General features: G+C 58.2%; 1 protein-coding gene across 1 annotated transcript in view; it reads left to right on the plus strand.

Moving 5' to 3' along the window:
- Positions 1-574: 574 nt before the first annotated feature.
- KCNH6 (potassium voltage-gated channel subfamily H member 6) overlaps positions 575-22,475 on the plus strand; it is a 31,841-nt gene continuing 9,940 nt past the window's right edge. The window contains exons 1-4 of the mRNA XM_054000006.1: positions 575-656; positions 3,680-3,910; positions 11,899-12,054; positions 18,380-18,591. Coding sequence (XP_053855981.1) covers positions 581-656; positions 3,680-3,910; positions 11,899-12,054; positions 18,380-18,591 — 675 coding nt within the window. The 5' untranslated portion in view covers positions 575-580. The remainder of the gene's footprint in view (positions 657-3,679; positions 3,911-11,898; positions 12,055-18,379; positions 18,592-22,475) is intronic.

Consider the following 22,475-nt stretch of genomic DNA (forward strand, 5'->3'; position numbering starts at 1 on the left):
GGGGACCCCACCCCCGCACCCCCAGCACCCACCTGCTCCCCCGGCCCGCCCCGCGCCCCGCCCCGGAGCCCCCCCCGCCCTCGGGGCCGGTGCCAGACGGGGCCGTGCGGGTGCCGGTGCCGCGAGATGCCGGGGGGTCCGGGGGAGCCCCGGGGGCCGCCGGGGGGTGCGCGCTCCCCGGCCGGCAGCTGTTGCTGCTGACGGCTCCTCCGGCTGGCCGGGGCAGCGGTGACTAAGCACTTTGGGGATTTCTACTCTTATAATTTTATTCTATTATTTTCTCCCGCTTTCAAGCGGGTGCTCCCCCCTCTCTCCCCCGCTTCCCCCTCCCATCCTCATCTTCCCCGGCCGCCCCCGCCCGGGGCCGGGCGCGGCAGGGCGGGCGGAGGGGTTCCCCCTTCCGGCCACCGGGAGCATGGGAGCCCCGGGCCGGCTGGGCTCCAGAGCTCGGTCAGCCCTGGGGTGAGGCGGAGCGGGGCCGCGCCGTGCCGTGCCGCGCCGCTCCGGGGCCGGGCCGCGCTCCCCGCCGCGCCCGCGGCAAGTTCCGCTGCTCCCGGGGCGCGCAGAGCGCAGCGGAGCGATGCCGGTGCGCCGGGGCCATGTGGCCCCCCAAAACACCTACCTGGACACCATCATTCGCAAATTTGAAGGACAAAGTGAGTACCGCACCCTCCGGTCCCGCTCCGCTCCCCCGCGGCCGGGGCGGCCCCCCAACTTCGAAGCAGAGCGGGGAGAGGAGGGGGGGAAGGCGGGAGGGTGTCCCCGGGGGCACGGAGGCGCCCCTGTGACCTCCCGAGGGGGGGGAGAGGGGTGGGCGACAGCCAGGCAGTGTCCCCGCGGGTATTTATAGACAGGGCGACACATGGGGACGAGCCATCCCAGCCTCGGTGTTTCCCCGGGGGCTGGGGACGCCGCGACCCCTCGCAGCCCCCGGGCTGGGACGCTGTGGCCGGGCTGGCGGGGAGGGGGTCCCGGCCGGCTGGACTGGGGGACAGGGTGTACCCAGCGCAGTCGGGCTCGCTGCCTGTTTGCCTTCAACTCTGCGCTCTCGGCGGCCGCCGTCCCTGGTGAAATGTTGCCATTTGCTGTTGCTCCGAGTAATCCCTTTATATGAATTTTTGGGCTGGTTTCGTGTCAAACGCAGAGGAAGGTCCGTGCACATAGGGGAGCGCTGGGGTTTGCGTGTGGCTGGGTGGGGGCGCGGGGGTTCCGCTCCCACTCTCTGGGCACCCCAAGGGGGCTGGGTCCCCCCTACAATGCTGAGGATGACGGGAGGGGACCAGGGGACCGGGGTCCCCCAAAAACTGAGCTCGGGGGGCTGCTGTGGGGTGCCGGGGCCGTGCACCCCCCACTGCCCGGGCTCACTGTGGGTTTTCTGGTGCCCGAGTTTCCCGAGTGTGCAAATTCCCTGGCGCTGCCATCCCTGCAGGCTCTGCGCTGCCTGGCCTGGCAGTGACTGACGTGACCCTGGGGATGGAAAGTGAGAAAAACTGTCCCTGGTTCCTATCAGTTCCCCCTGGGAAGCGGCGGCTGGGGAGCAGCGGGGCCACGCGGTGAGGCGTGACAGCGAGGAGGCAGCCAGGCCCCCTGTCCCCTGCCTGCACTCTGCCAGCCATGTCGGGCACCAGCTGGGTTCTGCCGAAACATCACCCCACGCTCCCCCGCGGCAGTTTCGTGCTGTGACAGGTGTTGGGAGACACCAAACCAGCACACCTAATACATCTTTGCTACAGGCAGCGAGTTCTTCCGTGCCTGTGGGTGCCTGCACCCCCAACGCCGCAGCTCCCATGGGTGTAGCTGCTCCTGGTGAGTCCCCAGTTGCAGCCAGAGGGGCCCAATTCTTCCCTGCCAGGGCTGGTGCAGAGCCCTGGTACTGTGGGACCAAGGGAAAATCTGCAGGTGATTTTCTGCAGAAAGCAAATTGGGGGTGAAAAAACCCCCAAGGAGACCTGGCTCTGCAGCTCCTTCCCATCCTGGTCTTGGTCACATCCCTGTGCTCAGCACAGCTTGCTCCGGCGCCCTGCCAGCCCTGTAAATCCTGTCCTGCGCCAGCCCAGCCAGGATCCAGACTGGATCCAGTCCATGGAGCTGACACTGGATGGGGAAACTGTTCATCACAGGTGGGGAGTGTGCCCCAGGAGTAGGGCTCTGGGAGAAAGTCCCCTCCTAGTGCTGTCTTCCAGCTGCTGAAGCAGTTTGGATAGAGAAGGATCGGGAAGAAGGAGCTGGGAAACATTTGTCTGTGGTGGCTTGTGCTGTTTGCAGCATCGGCACCAGCGTCAGCCCTGTGTGGGAAAGGGAAAGGTGCCAGAGTGGGAGTCCCCCATAAAGGGCTACCAAGGGGCTGTCAGAGGGTGGAATGAAGCGGGAGACTCGTGCAGCATCCCTGGGGACACTGGTTTCAGTGGGAGGCATCCTGCAGAGCTGGGACTCTGCAGGTGCCATGGGGGACAGGCCTGATGTGCCTGGGAGGGGTCCCCCCGCCCCACCAGGTCCCGGCGCTCGGTGCCGCAGCTGTGCAGAGGTTTCTCTTGCATTTGGGTGAAATTCCCCGTGAGGCTGGAGTGCAGCAGGGTTCTGGAGCACACCAGCTGCAGATGCCATTCCTGGGTAATCCAGGAGATTAATTGGGGTCTGGGCTGGGAGGCAGCCTCCAAATGGACCCTCTGCTCAGACTTGCCTTCAGCTCCAGCCCGGAGCTGATGCCAAATGCTGAGGGAGATGCTGCTGGGGGGGGATGTGGCATTCACCACGTAAGCATCCAGTCCCCTGTCACATCCCAGCAAACCTGTTCCAGAGCCCAGCACTCCCCGATATCCTTAAAAAAAAAACCAAAATCAAACCAAATCAGAGCTCACCCCAAGATAAGGATGGAAGTGGCTCCATGTGGGCTGGATGATGTGGGCTGTGCAGCACTGCCACACACCCTGGCAAGGCAGCAAGTCTGGCCCCAGCCCAGCCTAGGTGGCTGCAGCACCACTCTCTGCCTCAGTTTCCCTTTTCCTTCCCTTGAGCACTTTACTTTTTGAGCACAGGGTCCACAAAGCCCAGCAGAGCCTGGATTTCACCTTCAGCCCAAAGGCACAATTATCCTGTAAAATATCAGGAGAATCATTAATGTGATGGGTTTCACCCCTGCTTCCCATGAAGCCAAGCCTTACACTCACTCCTCCTCTTGCCCCTTGCCTGACTTCAGTCAAATCTGAGCAAGGGTGGAAAGTCTGAGATAACTCAGGTCCCTGATAAGCTCCTGGGGAGGGACAGAGGCTGCAGCTCTCCCCTCTGCCTGCAGTGCCGGTCAGGGACAGGTTGCCCATTAGACAGCAGAGAGTCCCCACATGCCAGCGGTGAAATGCCAAGGCTGCAGGGATTGGCCAATCCCAGCAAAAATGCCTCTCCTGAGAACCCCCGCTTTGGGTCCCCCTGACCCCACAGTCACAAATGCACATTGAACTGGGGACATTTTCTCTCTCTGAAGAGCAGAGAGTGCCATCCTTGGCACTGTGTGGGCTGAGGTCAGCCACTCTCCCCCCAGACCTGTCCCCAAGGAGCCTGTCTCTGCACAAGCCCCACAGCGGGTGACATCAAAAACCGCAAGCTCGCCCCCCGCACCCAGGCTGCCCCCAGTCCCCGTGGGTCCCCACCACCCCTCTAAGCCTCGTGCTCTGCCTCCCCGCAGACCGCAAGTTCCTCATTGCCAACGCCCAGATGGAGAACTGTGCCATCATCTACTGCAACGACGGCTTCTGCGAGATGTTCGGCTACTCCCGCGTGGAGGTGATGCAGCAGCCCTGCACCTGCGACTTCCTCACCGGCCCCGACACCACCAAGAGCTCCATCGCCCAGCTCACCCAGGCCCTGCTCGGCTCCGAGGAGTGCAAGCTCGAGATCCTCTACTACCGCAAAGACAGTAAGAGTCGCTCTGTGGGGTGATGCAGCGGCGGGCGGTGTGACCTGCGCCGCATTTCGGCTGTGGTGGGAGACAAACGGGATCTGATGCTGCCAGGGCATCAGGATTGCAGCCAGGCTCAGGGCTTTGCTGCGAACAAAGTGGCTCCTGGTGGGATGGAGGCATCTCTGCTGTCATGGAGCACACTGGGACCTTGAGCAATAGAGGATGTTGCCAGATTATTTGGGAATCAGGTCATTTGTGAGCCCTTGGGGATGGCTCGGAGCTCCTGGGACAAGCAATGTCATTGCTTGTGGGATCCCTGCGCCGGGAATGAGAACCCAGTGGGAAGCCCATGGAGAAGCCAGGCTCAGACACGGGTCTCCCAGTCTGTGCTCCAAGGTGAGATGAGACAGACCCCCCATCTCTGCTGAGAGTGGGTGCAGCCGACGGCCTCAGAGCTGCCTTTCCAGTGAGCAGGATGCGGCTGTGCGTGCACAGATGGAATTACGTTAAGATGAAAATGAAGCTTTGATGGAAAATACGAGTGATTAGTTCTAATACGGCAGGAAGTTAAATAAATATTTAGTGCTTGATGCTGCAAAACAGCAGTGGCCAGGGCTCCCAGAGGCAGGGAAATGCAGGTCCGGTGCTCACAGGAGGTTAAAAATATGAAGTTTCCTTTTTTTAACCTATGGAGCTTTCCCATTGCTTCAGATTGTATTGACATGGGCTTGGCCTGAGCACAGGGCTGCACCCCACTGCTGGCAGCTCCCGGACAGCCAGTTAGAGGAGAACCACTGGAAGCAAAAGGAAGGCTTTTGCCAGCCCAGCACCCTATCTTGGGCGCTGGCAGCCGGGAGTCCTGGCCTCCCTCCCAGACCCTATCTCCCGGGCTGGCATCCAGGTGCCAGCGTATCGGCCCCCGGAGCTATTCACTGGCAGCACCTCCGCGCGTTATCCCGGCGTTATCCCGGCAGGACCCGACCCTGTGGTGGCAGGATCAGGCCACAGGGTCGAGGCTCTTCCTGTGGGGCACTCCTGGGTGGAGAGGGGCCATGAGTGGTGCCAGGTCTGGGTGCAAGTCCCCCCCTTCAGCAGTTGCAGGGCCTGGCTGGAGCCCAGCGCAGTGCAGGAGACACAGAGAAGTGGCACACGCTGTCCCCCTGCTCCCATCCAATGCCACTGTGTGGCCGTGCACTGGCTGTGGCAAGGACAGCATGTGCAGCCCTGGTCCATTTCCTTCCTCCCTCCTTCAGGATAGTTTCCCATTCCATCCCTGGGGACTACTTGGCTTGCAAGCCTGATCCATCACCGTGCTCCCTGCTTTGAAGCATTCCTGCCGGGCTCACGGGATGCTCGGTGCTGTCCTCAGAGCCCTGCTCTTCCTCTAGGCCATGGGGAACTCTCATTGCAGCTCGGAACTGCTTTCTTCTCTTTTTTTATTAAAAAAGAGGGGGAAAAAAATAAAAAAAGCCCAGAAGCAAACCCTTCATGTCTATTTTTAAAACCCAACCCCACCAGCAGAATGCTTTCCAATTGTTTCCCCCCAGCACTCAGCCTGCGACCGCTCGGCCCATTATAAATGGGTCTTATCGGCAAAGAAAAGGCTTTTGCATTATAGGGAGCTGCTGCTTAATTAGCCGGCGGAGCTCCGAACCTGCCTGTCCTCTTTTTCATACCAGCAGCACCAATCTCCAGCCTCGACCTGCTGTTTATTACTGCGGTACTCCCGGCTCTGCAGCTCGCGGGGTTGTTTCCTCGCTTTTCTGGCTGACGAGAGGCAATGTTATACCCAAAATCTGCCCCTTGGAGACACCCAAGCAGGGCCAGGGTGGGATGGATGGAGGTAGGTAGGAAGGGGTCACCCAAGGGTGTCTGGGCCAGTGGGTTGTGGGGTCAGGCAGGATGCTGAGTGATGGGGATGCGTGTCCCTGGGGACAGCCTGGCTGCTCGGTCCCCACCCGGATGCCCATCACCTAATTATAATTATAAACAGAGCCAAACGAGCCAGGGGTGCCAACAGTGAGCCCAGCTCCAAAATGGAACCAAGGGGTTCCATGGGGGAAGGTGGGACCAGCACAGGCAGGGCAGTTGTCCCTCCCTGCCCCACCAGCCCCAAAAAGGCCTTGGAAAGAGGGAAGAACTCGTTCGCAGCGCGTGTGAGCTCTAATCCCCAGCTCAAAGCTGGGAGATCAGTGAAAAGTTAATTTCCTTACAAGATGCTACACAGCTGGAACTGGCCCAGACAGGGGGGTCAGCACGGGATCAGCTCCTGGCGCAGCAAGGAGCAGCCATGGCCTCCAGCCCTGGAGACACACTGTCCACTGTGGCCAGGGTGAGCTCAAATCCTCCAGCATCCCCTGAGGACGACACTGAGGAGCTGAGCTGCACCCAGGGTTGGTTTTTTCCCTCCCCAGGTGGGGATGTGCTTTGCAGAGAAGCCACTGGCCAGGGCTCACGGGGTCCCCAGAGCAGAAGGCGGCCACAGGTGCTGAGTGCCATGGTGCTAGCATGGCCTGAGCAGCAGCAGCTGGTGGCACTCGCTCTGCTTAATCTGCGTGAATGTGATGCTGATGAATATGAAAGGGGAGATGTGGCTGCGACAGCTGGAGCAGCTGGTGGGGCAGCCCCAGCCCTGCCATGCTGTCCTTTCCTGGGCAGGGCCCACAGCTTGTCCCTTCCAGCAGCAGCTTGTGTCAGGCCCCATGGAACTGGGATTAGGGACTGGGAGCAGGGACTGGGACCAGGCCAGCAAACTCCTAACACTGGTGCGGAAGACAGGATTTTCCCTCAGGGGCTCCAGGAGTGGGAGGGTCAGAGAGTGACTGGGGTGCCCTGTGCCACTCAGCATCTCCCCCCAGCAGGTCCCCATGGGGGGGTTGAGCAAGCAGCCAGGCAGGCGTGGGTTGGGAAGTGCCACCGCACCCAAAGGGGGCAGGGGCACTCATGTGACATGTCCCCTCTGTCCCCAGCCCAGGGCACATCCGTGGCACTGCACCTCTCCAGCAGCTGCTGCCAGGAAGCCTGGCTAAGGCAGGGGGATGGATCCAGCCAGGGTTTCTCCATACAGCTTTGTAAACAGCAGCATGGATCCTGGCACTGTCAGGGACTTGGTGCTGGCAGCCCCAGGGAGCCTCTGCTCCTGCCCCATGGTGGGGTCAAGGCAGGATTAAGGGGCCTTTTTGGGTGTTGGAGGAGTAGGAAGACACAGACAGCTGACAAACCCCAACCCCAAGTTGAGCTCTTGGCTTATACAAACCCATGGGGTTTATGCCAAGCTAGGGCTGTTTGCTGCTTGCTGTTTGCTTTAAGGGTCAATCTGTGACCTTGGGAAAGGGATGGACACCAGGGCCCAGCTCCAGATGGGAACTTATAAACATCCCGCCTCACAATGGCAAAAGCTCTGGTGCCAGAGATCCTGCGCTGCGGAGCCGATTCTGCCATCCTTGGCACGGCTGTGCTGCAGCTCCAGGCACCCCCATTGCCCTGGCTGTGCCCTAGGGCCAGTGTGACTAGGGCAGAGAGCTGGAAGAGACACATTTTTCATCCTCTGTTGCTCCACAGATGCTTTTTGCTTGGACCTGATGTCCCACGAACAAAAGGACAGGCCCAGATCATCCCCAGCACCTCTAAGAATGCTGCCTGGAGCAGGCTTTCTCCTAAAATCCCTGCCCTGGCAGAGTCCCTGATTCCCACCCCAAGCTCTCCATCCTCATCCTTAATGACTGTTGCATCCCCAGTGGGAGGGAGCCCCATGTGCCATGGGAGCAGGGCCCTGGGATGGCTGGATGGCCCCAGGAAACGCTGTCAGCACTGCAGCTTTGGCCACACAGCCCCGCTCTAAGATGGACTAATTCCTGCAGCCAGCGGGATTGAAGGACTGGGGGCCTAGACTCAGCCACTCACTTCGCTTGCAGAGGAGGTTAAGATGCATTTTGCCAACCCACTGTATTGATCCAGGACCCCTTTTGGCTCCTGGGGATCAGAGCGTCCTTCCACCTGCACCCAAAAGCACCCTGCTAGGCTTGGATCTTCCTTGTGGCAACATTTTGGGGGGTACCCTCAGCCAGCTGACACTCCTGATTTTCCTTCTCCACTGCTGCTCCCAGCCAGCGAGACCTGTAAGCACACAAACCCCTGCCCTTCCTCACTGCACGGGGGAACCTCTGTCCCGCTGATGTTTCTTAATAAGGTCATTTCTGCTGGCCTGGTGTCCTGGAGGGTTTCTGTCTCCTGATGCCCTGTCTGGGTGTGGGGAGAGGGGCCAGGGCAGACCCTGTGCTGCACATCCCTCCCTGTGCAGGGGGATGCAGGGGCTCACCCCAGGTCCCAAGAGTCACCAATCTCCCACTAGCTCACTCTATCTCCATTTTTTTTTCCAATCCCACCTCAGGGATTTGCTTTAGGGCCTCCCAGCAATCTGCACTTCCCTTTGAAGTTCTACCCAGCCCTGACACTGATTTATCCCAGGGTGGGAGCACAGCTTGGTCCTTCAGGCTTCTCTCTGGGCATGCCAGCCATCTCCAGAGCACAGCTCTGTTCCCATCGCTGCCCCCGTCCCCTCCATGCCCTTCCCAGCCCCTCTCCTCTGCTCCTTTATATAATACCACTATAGATTTAGCCACTCTGCCATGAGACCCTGCAGATTAAATCTCCTGGCCGGGGGGAGGGCAGGCCTGGGTAAGAGCTCCAGGCACAGATTAATAGCTCGCTTTTTTAATATTCATAACAATACTGGCTTGTGTCCGGCTCTCGGAAACCCCCGTGTCCTGTTGATTAGTTTAATACTGATGATACTGACAAGTGCATTAACCATCGGAGCCTGCGGGGGATAAGAGGCACAGGGAGGGAGGGCCCCCAACAATGACATTTTTAGTGTTATTAAGTGTTGGCTTTTATCAAGGTCAGAAGACACGGTGGGTCAGAAAGCACAAACCTCACTCTCAGCTTGGGGGAGCCGGGCTGGGTGCTGGAAGATCAAACCAGAAGTTTAGGGAATGAGCTGGTTTGCCCAGCCCATACAAGCCCACCACACTGGCTGTGGGGCCCTTCAAACCAGCATCCATGTGGTACCCCCCCTGCCAAGGCCTCTCTGCAGCCCCCAGGCTGGGTTTCACCCCAGATGGGCACAGGCACCCTCATGCTGGTGGCCACAGAGCACGGGCAGGTTGTGAATGCCCCCAGGGCTCCTCCAAGAGATCATTTGGTGGCTGGATAAAATTAGATGGATGGAGACAGATTAGCTGAACAGCTGAAGGGAAGAGAGAGTCAGATGGATGGGGACAGTCGATCGAGGAACAAGGATGGGAGGGCAGGCCTGAGGTGCCTCCTGGGGCTGGCTCAGCCCGCTGGTGCTACAGCAGGTTGGGGGTGCCTGGGCTTTGGGAAGAAGGAGGAGGAGGCTCAGCATTCAGCAGAGCCCAGGCTGGCTCACCATAGGGAAACTGAGCCAGGGCAGAGAATGCCACGGCTCTCCCAGCTGCAGCCTCTCCACAGAGCTGGGGGTGCCCCAAATCACAGCTGCACAGACCCCAAATCCTAGGGGAATGCCCTGTCTTTGGGCCAGGCTTAAGGGAATCTGCTGCTCCCATCCCTGACCCTGATACTCCCTCGTTCCCTTGACAGCTCCGTGCTGTGTGATGTGGGTCTGAGCAAGGCACTGAGTTCCTGGCATGCAGGGCTGTGCCTGTTGGGGCCACTTCTGGGGTGATTCCCCCTGGTTTTGGAGGGGGATTAACTTTTGGCCAGCCCTGAATTGGCCAGGCAGTTAGACTAGATTATTGCTGTAGTTCCCTCCCAACAGAAATAGTCTATTTTATTTAATTTAAGAAGGGATCAGTGAGGGGCTCACAGTGACATTGGCCAGGGCTGCTCAAGCTCAGCACCTCCCAGATTTGCAGGATCAAACCAGGCACCAGCTGCCACCCAAACCCACCCCCAGCCACCTCCCAGCTGCTCCCTATATCCCTCCAACTGGATGTAACTGGGCCCAGTTTTCAGCTGTTCAGCACTGGCCATGGGATTAACCCTTTCCTATGCCACACAGGGCCTGCCAGGATCCAGCCCCCCTGAGAGCAGCTCAGAGCCCATCCCCTCCCACAGCCATGCAGGAACTTATGAAGGAAACCTGGGGCAGTGAAGGAATGCAGAGCACCTGAGCCAGGACTGGGCTATCTGGACCAGGATTCCCAGGCCAGGGGGAAGCATGGAGTTGATGGCTGCCCATGCCAATGAACCATGTGGGTTCCAGGAAGTCAGTGATGCTTCAGAATCACCCCTGGGGGGGAGAAGACCTCCTCATTTTCTAACCCACCAAAGGAGAGAGCATCCATGAGTGGGCTCCCCTGTGCACAGCCCCTGCACACACCAGCACGGTGGCATCCTGGGGATGGCACCGTGTCACCCCACCGGGCACAATGCCACCTCACTCACTCAGCATCACTTACAGGGCATCTCTTCATCTAAAGGCCCCTAAAAGTCCTGACAAAGGGAGGGAAAAGAGTTCACTGCTTCCTGCTCCACACAGAGGTAACCTGTCATGTGCCATGCAGCCCCCAAACAGCTTTATCTGCCAAAAATCCACTCTCTCCTCCCCAGCTCACACATTGAAGTGGATTTCCTCTCCCTTTGGTGAGCAGTGGAGAAAGAGAGAAAGAGAAAGAGAGAGAAAGAAAGAAGGAATGAACAAATCACGGCTGCTGGGGTCTTTAAACAGATTTCACCATATCCATTTCTTTCCTGTTCTTGTGCCTGTGTGTGTCCGTGTATGTGCACATCCCTGACGTCACGGCAGATTTTGAAGTTGCCCGATGCCGGCCATCTGCTCCTGATTACGGGAGGCCCTGAGCTCCTTAAAATTACACGCAGAAAGGCCGGCCTGCCCCTCCCGGCTGGAGCGGGGCCACGGCCGGAGCGGGAGCGCTGGGTCGGGCCGGCAGCACATCCCTGCCGGTCTGCTAATCCCTGCTGATCAGAGCCCGGGGGAAAGGCGAGATCAGGGATCTGCACGGGGCAAAAGCTGCCGTGGAAGGAGGTGGCTTGGCTCCCTATCAGCTGGAATGGTACCTGGGTGCTCCATCATCTCTAGGAGTTTTGGGATAGGAGCCTGGGGATGTTCAGGGGGTTTTGCCAGAGGGACCATGACAGTGGCTGTGGCTTGGGGGGGTCCCGCTCCCATCAGTGCCAAAGCAACAGCAGACAGCAGCTCAAGGAAGGGACTCAGTGACTATACTCTAAGGTAGGGTTTCTGGAGGATTTAGTGGGAATAAAGCTGGCAAAGGAGGTGGGAAACCACCTGTATCCTTCACTTGGTGCGTTGGAAAAGACCTGCAGGTGTTTTCAATTGCCTCTAACTGCAGACTGGTGCCTGGCTGCTGCACGAGAAGAGCCACAGGGTCGAGCTGACATCCAACAGGAAAATCCCTATGGACATATTTGGGATGCTCCTCACAGCCTCCATCCCTCCCAGGACACTGAGCCAGCCCTTGTGCCCCCTTTGTGCCTCAGTTTCCCCATGGCAGGACAAGAAAAGGCCATGCCTTTAGGGAATGTCCTTGGGGACCTTCACACCGATCCCACCCGGTCCTGCTGCCCACGTGGGCTCATGCCCATTGCCTGCATCCAGTCCCCAAAAACTGCCTGGTGATTGCAGGGCAATTAACTGCAGCGTGATTACAAGCAGGATGCTTAATGAGGTTAAACCACTACCTGGGACTTCCTGAGTTCTTAATTACTCACTCTTTAATTGCTGCTCTCAAGTACATTAATATAAATGACTGTCTGGGACAGAAAAAAGAGATGTGATCAGTGTGATTGGGATGCTTCAGGGATATGGCCCTTTCTCAGGGCTCAGATCAAGTTCCATATCCTCCACTACCCAACAGCAGGGATTACACCCATCAAAGTGCTCAAAAACCCGCTTTTCTGCCAAAAGTATTTGGTGCTGGAGGGGAGGGGGCGGTCAGAGTCTCCTGGGCAGCCCCCCTGAGCCTGTCTCTGCTCGGCAGCGTCGTGTTTCCGCTGCCTGGTGGATGTGGTGCCTGTGAAGAACGAGGAAGGCGTCGTCATCATGTTCATCCTCAACTTCGAGGATCTGGCACAGCTCATCGCCAAGAGCACCGGGCGGAGCCTGCACCAGCGCCTGTCGCACAGCTGGAACAAAGGTGCGTGTCCGGGGGCGGCGGGGGCCGGCAGAGCAGCACCCTCATCCCATGGTTTGCTTGGGAGCACGTGGGGGCCGAAGGATGCATCTGTGTCTGGGCAGGATGCTGCATGGGAAGAGGTTTGTGGTTTTTGCACAGCCGCAGCTCTGCCTGCTCAGGGACTGGTCCAGCCGAACCCCAGCTGGACGGGAAAAGGCTTTTTGAGCCAGCTGTGCTCCCCTTGCCTTCACAGCTGCCCGCCTACACTTCCCGAAATCCCAGAGACCTGGGCAGCAGGGCTGGGGACTGACCCTCTGCATGGGATGGTGCATTTTTGAGAGGAGGTCTCGCTGGAAGTGGAGCTGTGGAGTCCCCTCCGTGAACCCCCCCGCATTGCTGGATCTTTTCCATATTTAACACTGGCTTGAGCTGGAGGTGCTGGTGTGGGGCAGGACCTGTGTGCGGGGTCACCAGGAGGGCCAGGGGACATTTGGTGTCACCAACAGCATGGCTGTGCTGTGGGGGTGTCACTGCAGGCCAATGGCACAAGGATGGCTGCACTGTGGCAGCTCAGCCTGACCCAGCTTCAGGCTGTTCCCCGCTCTCCTAGGCTCATTCTAGGGTTTTGGAGACAGTGGAAAAATTCAAATTCCCTTTTTTGGGAAGACTGGATCAAAGGGAAGCTGTGGTGAGGCTCTTGAGGGGATGTGGATATTCCGGGATGCAGATGTTAGACCTGACAAAGAGCTGTGACTTCTAAATCTCCTCCTTCCATACAGCCCTCAGTGCTGGTCACCTCTACTTGAGTCAGGGAAATAATCCCACCTCTGCCCTCATGACCACATTCCCCAGGGGTGCTGTTGGGAGGCTTTGGGCAGGCCTCAAAATAAAGCTGTGGGTCTGTCCCCCCTTGGCACAGGGGGTGGCACAGCAGGACCAGGATCAGAGCCAGGGCCACATCAGGGGACACCTGCCCGTTGAACTGGAGTGTGTGTGTCTCCGTGCATCCCCACCCGGTGCGTATCTCTATCCTGGAGCCATTCAGGTGTCTGTCTATGGCAGCAGGTACCAGCAGAGTTTTGCAGGGGTTTATACGTGCTCAGGCCAGACATGCACACAGGGGGCTCGTGGATGTGTGAGTGTGAGTGGGCAGATAACTGTGCACGTGTTCGTTGGTCTGTGAAGTGATGAGATTCATTTTTTTGATGGAGTGCTTTAGTACCAGCTACCCTCTATGCATGACTTGCTGAGGAAATCCTAAATTCCAGCACCAGCGTTGCTTTGCAGCCCACCAGTTCTCAGAATATCTCAACGTATGATGCACCCATACCCCATCCCACCCAAAGCCAGAAGGCACCCAAAATCAAGAGTACCTGCCACTTCCCTGCATGTTGGATGTTGTGTTGTGCATCCCAGGGGATGTTGTGTTTCTTGGGTTTCCCACTCCAGTGATGGGGGGTGTGGAAAGGCCAGAACTGCTGGTGCCTGTCCTGATTGGGTTCTCGTGCACAGGTTTTCTGACAGTCTTTCATTGCTGGCTGCGTTGCTGGTCGCCAGCTCATTGGTGTGCAGGGAAAGTTGGATGCTTGCTTCTTCCAGCTGAAAAGCTGCTCTAGGCAGTGGGGATGGGGTGAGCAGGGGGAGCCTGTGTGGTGCCCCATGGGCAGGGGCATTTCTGGGCAGGCTGGGACCCTGCCCAAGCAGCTCGGTGGTGTTTTGGGGCTGGATGAGGGAAGCTAATCTTGCCAAAACCAAAGAGCTCCTCAACGTGCTGCTTTTTTCCCAGGGGACAATGTCTTTGTGGAGCTCATGCCACATGCCAGGCGCCCCAGGATTTAGGGCTCCCACCTTTCGTGCAGTTAGGGAGCTGAGCTGGTGCTGCTGGATGAGCTTCAGGGCTGACCCAGGCCCTGAGGGTGTGAACCTAGCTGCTCACACAAACTCTGCAGTAGCAAGTGACCGTGGTCTCCTCTAGAAGAGCACAAGTGACTTTGCATGGAGTGTCACAACCAGGGCCATTGGGCCCTCTCCAGATCTGGGCTCTTCCTCTCCTGCACCTCTCTCACAGCTCCTAGCAGCCCTGGCTGCCCTTGTCCCAGCCCCAGTCCCCCGTGAGGTGGTCTCCTGGTCCCCTGTGATGGCAGAAAGGGATCCTGTTTGTGTGGTTCAAATTCCCTCACTGAAAAGTCAAAACTAATCCAGGAACAAAATTGTTAGAACTACTTTTCTTTCTATGCCTTTCTAAATTACCATCTCTTTTGTGTGGGTTTTTTTTCCCCTGAAGTTCCACCAAGGAGATTTAGAGGCTCGATTTCCTCTGGGACCAAATCCCTTAATTGGCTTTAACCTCTTTAATTGGCTTAGGGATGCTTTGCACCTTTCCCATCTCACATCCACAGTTGTAGGGAACTCTTCTCCAGCTCAGAGGAGCTTGCTGCCAGGTCAGGGTCTGCCTTGAGCACATGGCACTGTGATGGCATGGGAATAGCAAGCGCTTTGGAGGAGAAAGGGCCACACAGCATGTGCATCCCCCAAAGCCACCCAAAATCCTCCTTGGCCTCTCCCTTGTCCCGCTTCACCCCAGCCATCACATGCAGCTAGGTCACATCTTTCTCTCTTGTGTTTTGTTTTTCTTTTTAACAAGGTGAAGGTAGGAGTTTGAAGTTTAGTCTCCCGTCCCTGCGGCGACTCAAAATCCAGCGGAAATCTCTGCCCACCAGTGAGTTTGATGGAGTAGCCATTGACTATGGAAAGGTAACCGTAGCCTTTGTCTGATATCAGCCCACACCTCAGGCCAGGTCCCAGCGCTCTTCCTCGCTGTCCCCATCCCACTGCCCCTTGGCTGCTGTGGCTCGGGCCATCTCCGGCGGCAGGGCCGCGGCGCGGGCTCAGCGCCGAGCGCCGGCCCCGCTGGGGGCTGGCAGCGAGCGCGGTGCTTTGGCGGTGTGGGCTGGAGCTCGACCCTGCTGCTCTGCACATTCCGTGCCTCGTGGGGGGAGCGGGAGATGTGCCAAAGCGGGGAGGAAGGGCTGGCTCCATACTCCAAGTTGTCCAGGATGGTGGAGCTCCAGGGAGTTGTCCCCATCTCAAGGAGGGGACGTGCTGGTGGCTGTAGGAGCATGGATCAGGTGTGCTCTGAGCAAGGACTGGCAGGCTCATTTCCCCATGTTTTCCTGGCAGGGACCAGGCAGCACAGGCAGGTCCAGCTTCTCAGCCCTTCAGCAAAGATTGTACTTCCCATGATGGAAGGGGATGCTGTCACCAACCTTGAAAAACTGTTGGTGGGGCCCGTTTAGAGATTGCTGTTCTTGGTGGCTTCCTGACTGTCAACAGTGCTCAGGGTACCTCCAGTCAAAGACCTGTTGTTTTCTGAAATGCTGCAGCTCAAGGCTGTGAGCAGGAGGCTTTTGCTCTGCTAAGGCATCCCCAGGTGCCAGGGTGTTGCTGTGCTGGGTGTATCCAGGCAGCCTGGATAAATCTGCTTCCCCAAATCATAGATCTAATGAGATGGAAGGTGCCTGTCTTCTCAGAGGTTGTGCTTATGGTAGGTTGAAGATGTGTGTAGGGTTATCAGATGCTTTGGGTACGTCATTCCCATAGGCACCAGCACTGCTAAAAGCTCTGGGTACCCCGAGGCTGGAGCTGCACGGGGCACTGCACTGTCTCAGGGCACACATGGAAAATGTGCATTGAGGACAACCTGATGATCCACCATTTTGCTGGAGCTTGCTCAAGTGGGCACAGCCCAGAGATGCAGGGCCAGCCAGCAGCCAGCCTCTCTGGGCACCCCATCCTAAAACCTGCCCTAAAGGGCCTTAGGGACGGCGAGAAGTGCCACAGTTCCTCCTGTGGGTATTACTGGAGGTGCACATTCTCATGGGTTTCTACTGCAGAAGGTGGTTGCTTTGCACACCCCATTGCAGAAATTAAAGTCTGGAAACTCTTCAGGTCTCCAGGTTTAGCCATGGTTTACGGCGGCTGTAGGAGAAGGAGGAGCAATATGGCCAAATCTGCAAACGCAGCAGCTCCTCCAGTGCTTCCTGGTGCAGAGCACATCCTCTCCCATAAACACCAGCACAGGGCCTGGGCACTGACCCTTGGCGGTGGCCTGAGCTCTTGCAGCAGGGGAGGGAAGGGCAGCCCCAGTGGTGGGACATTGGGACATCTCAGAAGAACGCATGGCACAGCAGGTACTCCAGGCAAGCCTGTCCCTAGGTCTCCTCTTCTCTTGCTCTCACCTGCTTCCACCTGTGCAGCATCGCCTTGCAAACCTCCCCGCGGCCGCCCAGCCTCCGGCGGGAGCTGGTAGGAGGTAGGAGCTGCCAAGTCCCCAGGGACTCGGTCGCCCCACTCCAAAGCAGGTCCTGGTCCAGGCTGGAGATGACCTCAGGAGCTGCAGTGCTTCCCAGCCCTCTCTGCCTCTCCTCTTACCTACCCCGGCTCCCTCACCTTCCCCCACAGCACGCGGGGACTCCTTCTAATACAACGCTTTCTCCTGGCTGTCTTAAAGCCTGGTGGTGACTCCCTGATTTTGAGGGACTTGAAGACATCGCCCAAGGAAAACTGTATGCAGTCAGAGACCGAATCCCTCCTGGAAAAGGAGCGGAGGCCAAGCCTGGAGGCCGACCCCACCCTACAACACTCGTCCCCGAAACAAGAGCCTCCCGTGCTGGGCCCACGAGGGTCGTACCCCGCATGGGGTTTCTTTCGGTCTCGCCCTGGGGGCAGCTTCCACAGCCTCCGCAGGGTCTCCTCCTTGGACAACTTTGAGGCTGCGAGGTCTGAATTCCAGAGAAAATTCAGGGAAAGGAGGGCAAACTCAGGTAGGGAAAACCCCGGAGCTGTCGGTTCTACTGCGGGAGTCAGGGTTCTGGCGATGGCCTCAGCACATCTTGGGGGGGGAGGTCTCGGTCTCTTTTCCCCCTGCAAAGTGGAGATTACCTGTGTCTTCTCCCCAAAACCCACTGGTCTCCATGTGATTCCCTGCATAGGCAGGTCCTGCTGTGTAGGTAGAGCCATCCATGGTTTGTGTGTGAGATGTGAGACCGTGTGAGGCTGCATTTGGCTGCCCCACACAAGGGCCATCCCGATGCCATCCCACCTTCCCTGGAGGGAGGGAAGGGGTCTGCAGGCATGTGCAGTGTGAGCTGTGTCCGTGTGTTGGAGGTGAGAGAGACACCAGTCAGGCCACTCTGAAGGGCTGGAGGGAACGATCCTTCACCATGCTGTCCACATCCAGACCTCTGGTTTTCACGAGAGTGATGAGGACAAATTAGATGGAGGTCAAGAAAGAGAAGCCTCTCAGCTGGGGGTGAGAGAGATCGATCTGTGGAATCTGGCTGTAAAAATGGACTGGGGGTTCATGGTCCTCCAATAGTCACAGGTTAAAGACCCTCAGGAGGAGACACAATGTAGAGGGAGGGAAGGGGCATGAGCAGGGAGAAGGGTGGCAGCAGGATGGCTGGTGCTAACTGGGCACCTTCACAATGTCTTCAGACACCTCCTGCCCACACCACCACTTGGGTCAATGTCAGAGTGCAAGGGTTAGAGGGGGTAAAAAATTGAAAATACAACCCTGCCCTGCCTGTAGGAGATGGAAAGGTTGGTGCACACTGAGTACAGTGCCTGGGGATCTTCCTGGAGCTCTGGGTCTGGGCACAGGCTCCCACTCATAACAACACATTGCCACAAGCCTGACCATGAAATGACCACCTACACAGCTCCCTCCCTGGTCCTGCCCTGTGGTGACCCAGAGGCAGGTCCCCAGGGACAAATATCAGGATCCATGCCCACTACAGCTCTTCTTCTGGAGAAAGCTCTGACCTCCCTACCTGGACCGGGGGGTAGAGGCTACATCCGAGTGGGAATGTCATCCAAATCCTGGTTCAGTTTGGTCGCCAAAAACCAAGACAGCAGCTCAGGAACTATGTTTGTCGGGCTAAAGCATGCAAGGGTGGAGGAGAACGACCTCCTCCTCTCTGTTTTCATGCCAGTTTTGGCATCTCTCCCTGGTGAATCTCAGGGGGTTGGTCCCCAACCCACTACAGTCATCAGGGGTAGCAAAGGACACTGAGTGTCTCTGTGTTTTGGCAGCTGCTCTGAGCCTCCTGCAGGAGGTTTAATGGTGAAAAGATGGGTGATGTGTGGGAAAAACAGCCAGGCTGGGCATCCCACATCTGAGCCAGCCTGAAGAAGTCAAGCCTTTATGGCCAAGCAGATTTTGGCATCTTTTGGTGGCACCTTGTGGTGGTCTCCAGCTCCTGGAGGTCCTACACGAGGTCAGGGCTCTGGGGATCTGTTCCTGCTCACACTGCCCTTCTCAGTGCTCCTCTCCATCCTCTTTCAGAGGCTTCCCATGTCAAACCCAACCCCCCGAACTCCACGTCGGACTCGGACCTCATGAAGTACAGGACCATCAGCCAGATCCCCCAGTTCACGCTCAACTTCGTGGAGTTCAACCTGGAGAAGCACCGCTCGGGCTCCACCACAGAGATTGAGATAATTGCTCCCCACAAGGTGATGGAGCGCACCCAGAACGTCACCGAGAAGGTCACGCAGGTATGGGGGCCGTGAGATGCCACCAAGGCAGTGATGGGGTGCTGGTGTTGCTGCTGGGGGACAGTCACAAGCACTCCAGTGGCTTTGGGAGGAGAGAAGCAGAGAGGGCAGTGGCATCTGGAGATTCCATCCCAGGAAATGACAGTTATCCCTATGTTTGGTTATACCTTCTTCTGAATGGCTGAAATTCTTGTTTTAGTCCCCTAAATGAGTATTTTTGGTAATTTGTGGCTGGGGAAACACTGGCATGAACTGCTCGTGATGGTGGCCTTGAAGGGGACACGTGTTTGCATGTTTGTGTGGCTTCTTTTGTGGGGAGATCTGGCCACTGGTCCTGCCCCCCAGCACTGGGAATGGAGCCCCTGGGGCACCAGTGACCCCGAGGTGCCCAGCCAAGGAGCCGGCCTGGTGTCAGCACACCGAGGGCCACAGGATCCCCTGGGAGACAGCAGGTGGCACTGCACTGTCACTGCAGGGGACACTGTCACCCAAAGGGACGCGCATGGAACAGTACATCCCATGGGGATACCAGTGTGTGTGAAAGATGCTGATGTATCCCACAGTCCCGAGTAAGGAGCTCTTCTAGCTGTGGGGAAACTGAGGCACTGGAGAGCCTCAATGTACGAAATACATCTAAGGGCACCTCCCATTGTTGCCAGCAGCAGCCCAGGGCAAATTTAATGAAAATGCAGCCATCTGAGTCCAGAAAAGCCTCCAGGCTTGGGAGTTTGCTCCATCAGAGTGGGGTGATATGCAGGATTCTCCTTCTGTCTCGGTGCCAGCAAACCTTTAACTTCACAGCCTCCGTGCACAGGGGATGGGCCCTCCACTTCACACAGCATGGAACAGTTCTTAGGCTTGTTTTCCCCCTGGCTTGTCCCCTTCATTAGTCCCTCTAATCTGGGAGTGACTGCAGTGACCCAGGATTAGCCCCACAGAACTCCCCAGTGGGACGGTGAGCAGCCTCCACGCCCCAGTCCCCATCACGAGGAGCACACCAGGAACGAGTGGTCGCACTGGGGTGACTGTCACAGTGGTGCTGGCCACTTCTGGTGGTGGAGCGATGGCATCGGGGCTGGCGGGTGGTGGCTGCAGGGCCCTGCAGCACAGCACCCACAGAGGTCAATCGTCACTTTCAATCTCAGGATGGGGTGGGATGCGGTGGGACAGGACAGGATGGGCCTCTCCTCCCCTCCCTGCCTGTCCTCCCCACAATGTCCCCCACTCCACAGCTCCTGGCTGTTAAATAATTCATGGTGAGGCAGAGACAGCGGCGAGACACACCGGCTAAAAATACCAGCAGGTGGGCAGGGATGGAGACGGGCTCTTTGGGATGGTCTGGCCCCGCGCTGAGCTGGCAGGGAGGGCAGGCCACAAGTGCTGTGAAGGTGCCAGGCTCAGCCTCACAGGGCTGTGGCCCTGCAGCACAGCTGGAGGCACCTGGGGATGCTGTGGGGTCGGTGTCAGCAGGCTGGGGTCCTGTCTGCAGGTGGCACGTGTCCCAGTCCCCCCATCTGCCCCGCTGGGCAGGAGGGTGCTGGGGATGGGGATGGGGGGCTGAGCTGTGCCAGGATATGTGCTGGGAGTGACACTGGGTCACTGCCAGCCTGCAGCCAGCACCATGGGCCTGAACCTGCCCAGCCACTCGTGTTTGAGGCTCTCCTGGTGGTTCTGGAGTGGGCCCCACCTCAGGTCAGTCCTGTTATCCCCAGCACTGGGCAAGGGACACTGGGGGACAACTGGGAAGGTGATGAGCAACGGCCTGGATTAGCCAGGGTCACAGGAGCCTCCCCCCTCTGTCACCCACAGCCCACACACACCCTGCTCCCTCCTCCTCCTCCTTCTCCCTTCTGCACTCCCTCGCTCACTGCCAGCACCCAGCACCCCACGCCATGAGCCTGCAGCTAAAGCCAGTAAGTGTGGGAGGAAGGGGCATCCAGGAGGATCACCATGGGGAACACTGGCACTGCCACCTTCAGGGACTCCCAGGCCACCCAAGGGTGACCTTCCCATCCCTTAGGGGCAGAGAGGAACAAGGCTGCAGCTGCTCCCTAGCTCCGTGTTGGTTTGGATGCTCTTCTGGAAGTTGTTTCTTTACCGTTTTCTGCCTCAGATCTTCGAGACTGTGGTTTTTTAATTCATTCCTGCCTGGAAAGCAAGAGTGCTTAACCTGTTATTGCTTCTGCCACAAGAGCTAGGTGCCAGGAACAGGGACGAGGGGCAGGGCAGGTGCCCAGCATAGGGAACAGTATTTGGTGTCCTGAATTCAGGACTGGCCCCACAGAGCTGCCTCCAGCCAGGCAGAACAAGCATTCAGCTGCTGACAGTGGGAGCACTGCTGGTTTTCCCAGACACAAGGTGAAGGAGCCCATCTCAGGTCTTCCGGGTGCCTCCTAGTTTTGGGATCAAGCGTTTTATCAGTGTTGCCTTGTTCCCTTCCCCACCGTCCCTAAAGGAGCCGGTCCCCAAGCCCAGCTGGTGCCTCATTCCCTCACAACGATTGCGTTCGGGTCACTTTTTCCAATCCCTCCCCTCTCCGTCCACCAACGACGTCGACGGCTCCCGCCGCTCCATTGGCGCTCCCGTCCCCACGGGGGCCCAGCATCGATCGGGTTTGATTAATCCGCGCTGGGCTCCCGAGTGCCCTTCGCAGCCGCATGTCTCCCACCCGCCTGGCCGAGTGCCTGCGTGCCTGCGTGGGCAATGCCACGGCCCGAGCGCTGCGCCCGCCGTGCCGGACGCTGCCCGGGCGTGTGGGGCTGGGGGCCCCCATGGTGGACACCCGGACTTCGAGGGTCAGCTGCCGCCTGGGGCGCCGGGCGAGCTGCAGGCAGGTAGGAGCAGGGGACAGCTCTGGGGCTTGGAACCTTCCAGCAGCCTGGGGCGCTGGGATGTGGGAGCGGCTGCTTGACGTGGGATGGGGCTACAGGGACAGATCCACTTCGGATCGCAGCCTTGGCAAACCCTTGAACAAGACAGCTGTCAGGGCAGGAAGGATCAGACCCTTCTTCCAGATCTGTTGCCAGAGCCACGGTGATGCTCATCACTATTACCTTGGGATATGTGGATCCTCCTGTCTCCTCTCTTCTCTTTCCTCTCTCCTCTCCTTTTCAGCCCAGCAAAAAGCTCCCTTTTAGCTGGGGGCTCAGGGCCAGGAGAGAGAATTGAGGTGTCCCTCGCCCTCCTCTGCAACTGGCACTGGTCCCAGCACCACAGGGACACTGGGGGACAACAGAGCAGCAGGGGCAGGAAGGGGATCCAGCTGCCTCCAATTCCAAATAAGCCCCTTCATGCCGCCACCCCTCCCATACCCAGTGTCTTGTGTTGTGAACTCAGCGGTGCTGTGGAGTGTCCCCATGAAAGCAGCGAGCTGTGGGGACACATGACAGCATGGGAGGGTGCTTGCACCAGCGTTGCTGCAGGTGGCCCAAGCTCTGCTTGGAGGACAAGTGTGCCAGAAGGACGTCCAGGGGAAGGTACTTGCTACGGCCAGGAAAAGCATGGTGCAAGGCTTGCAGGATGCCGAATATGCTGTCACCCTCAGGTGACACAGCCATGCAAGGGCATCTCCAAGCTGCCCATCCTATGTACCAGGGTCACCCAGCAGCTCCCAAGCAGCTGGCACAGAGCTGAGGGCAGAAGGAGGCACAGCAGCAGGCACTTTCCTCTCTGCCGAGTCAGAAGGCCATAAAGCAGGTAAGAAGCTGCCCCAAGGGTGCTGTGACCATCAGAGACAGACAAGGACCTTGGTGTCAGCCACAGTGGGAACTGGACAAACACATATGCAGCCAACAAAGGTGAAAAAGCTGTAGGAAACCATTGTGTGCTCCTTGATGCTCATGGAAGTCCCTTGCTTGGTTCCTGGCATTACCCAGCCTCTCTCC

The sequence above is a fragment of the Vidua macroura genome, chromosome 27 (genome assembly GCF_024509145.1).
Source record: "Vidua macroura isolate BioBank_ID:100142 chromosome 27, ASM2450914v1, whole genome shotgun sequence".
Taxonomy (NCBI): Eukaryota; Metazoa; Chordata; class Aves; order Passeriformes; family Viduidae; genus Vidua; species Vidua macroura.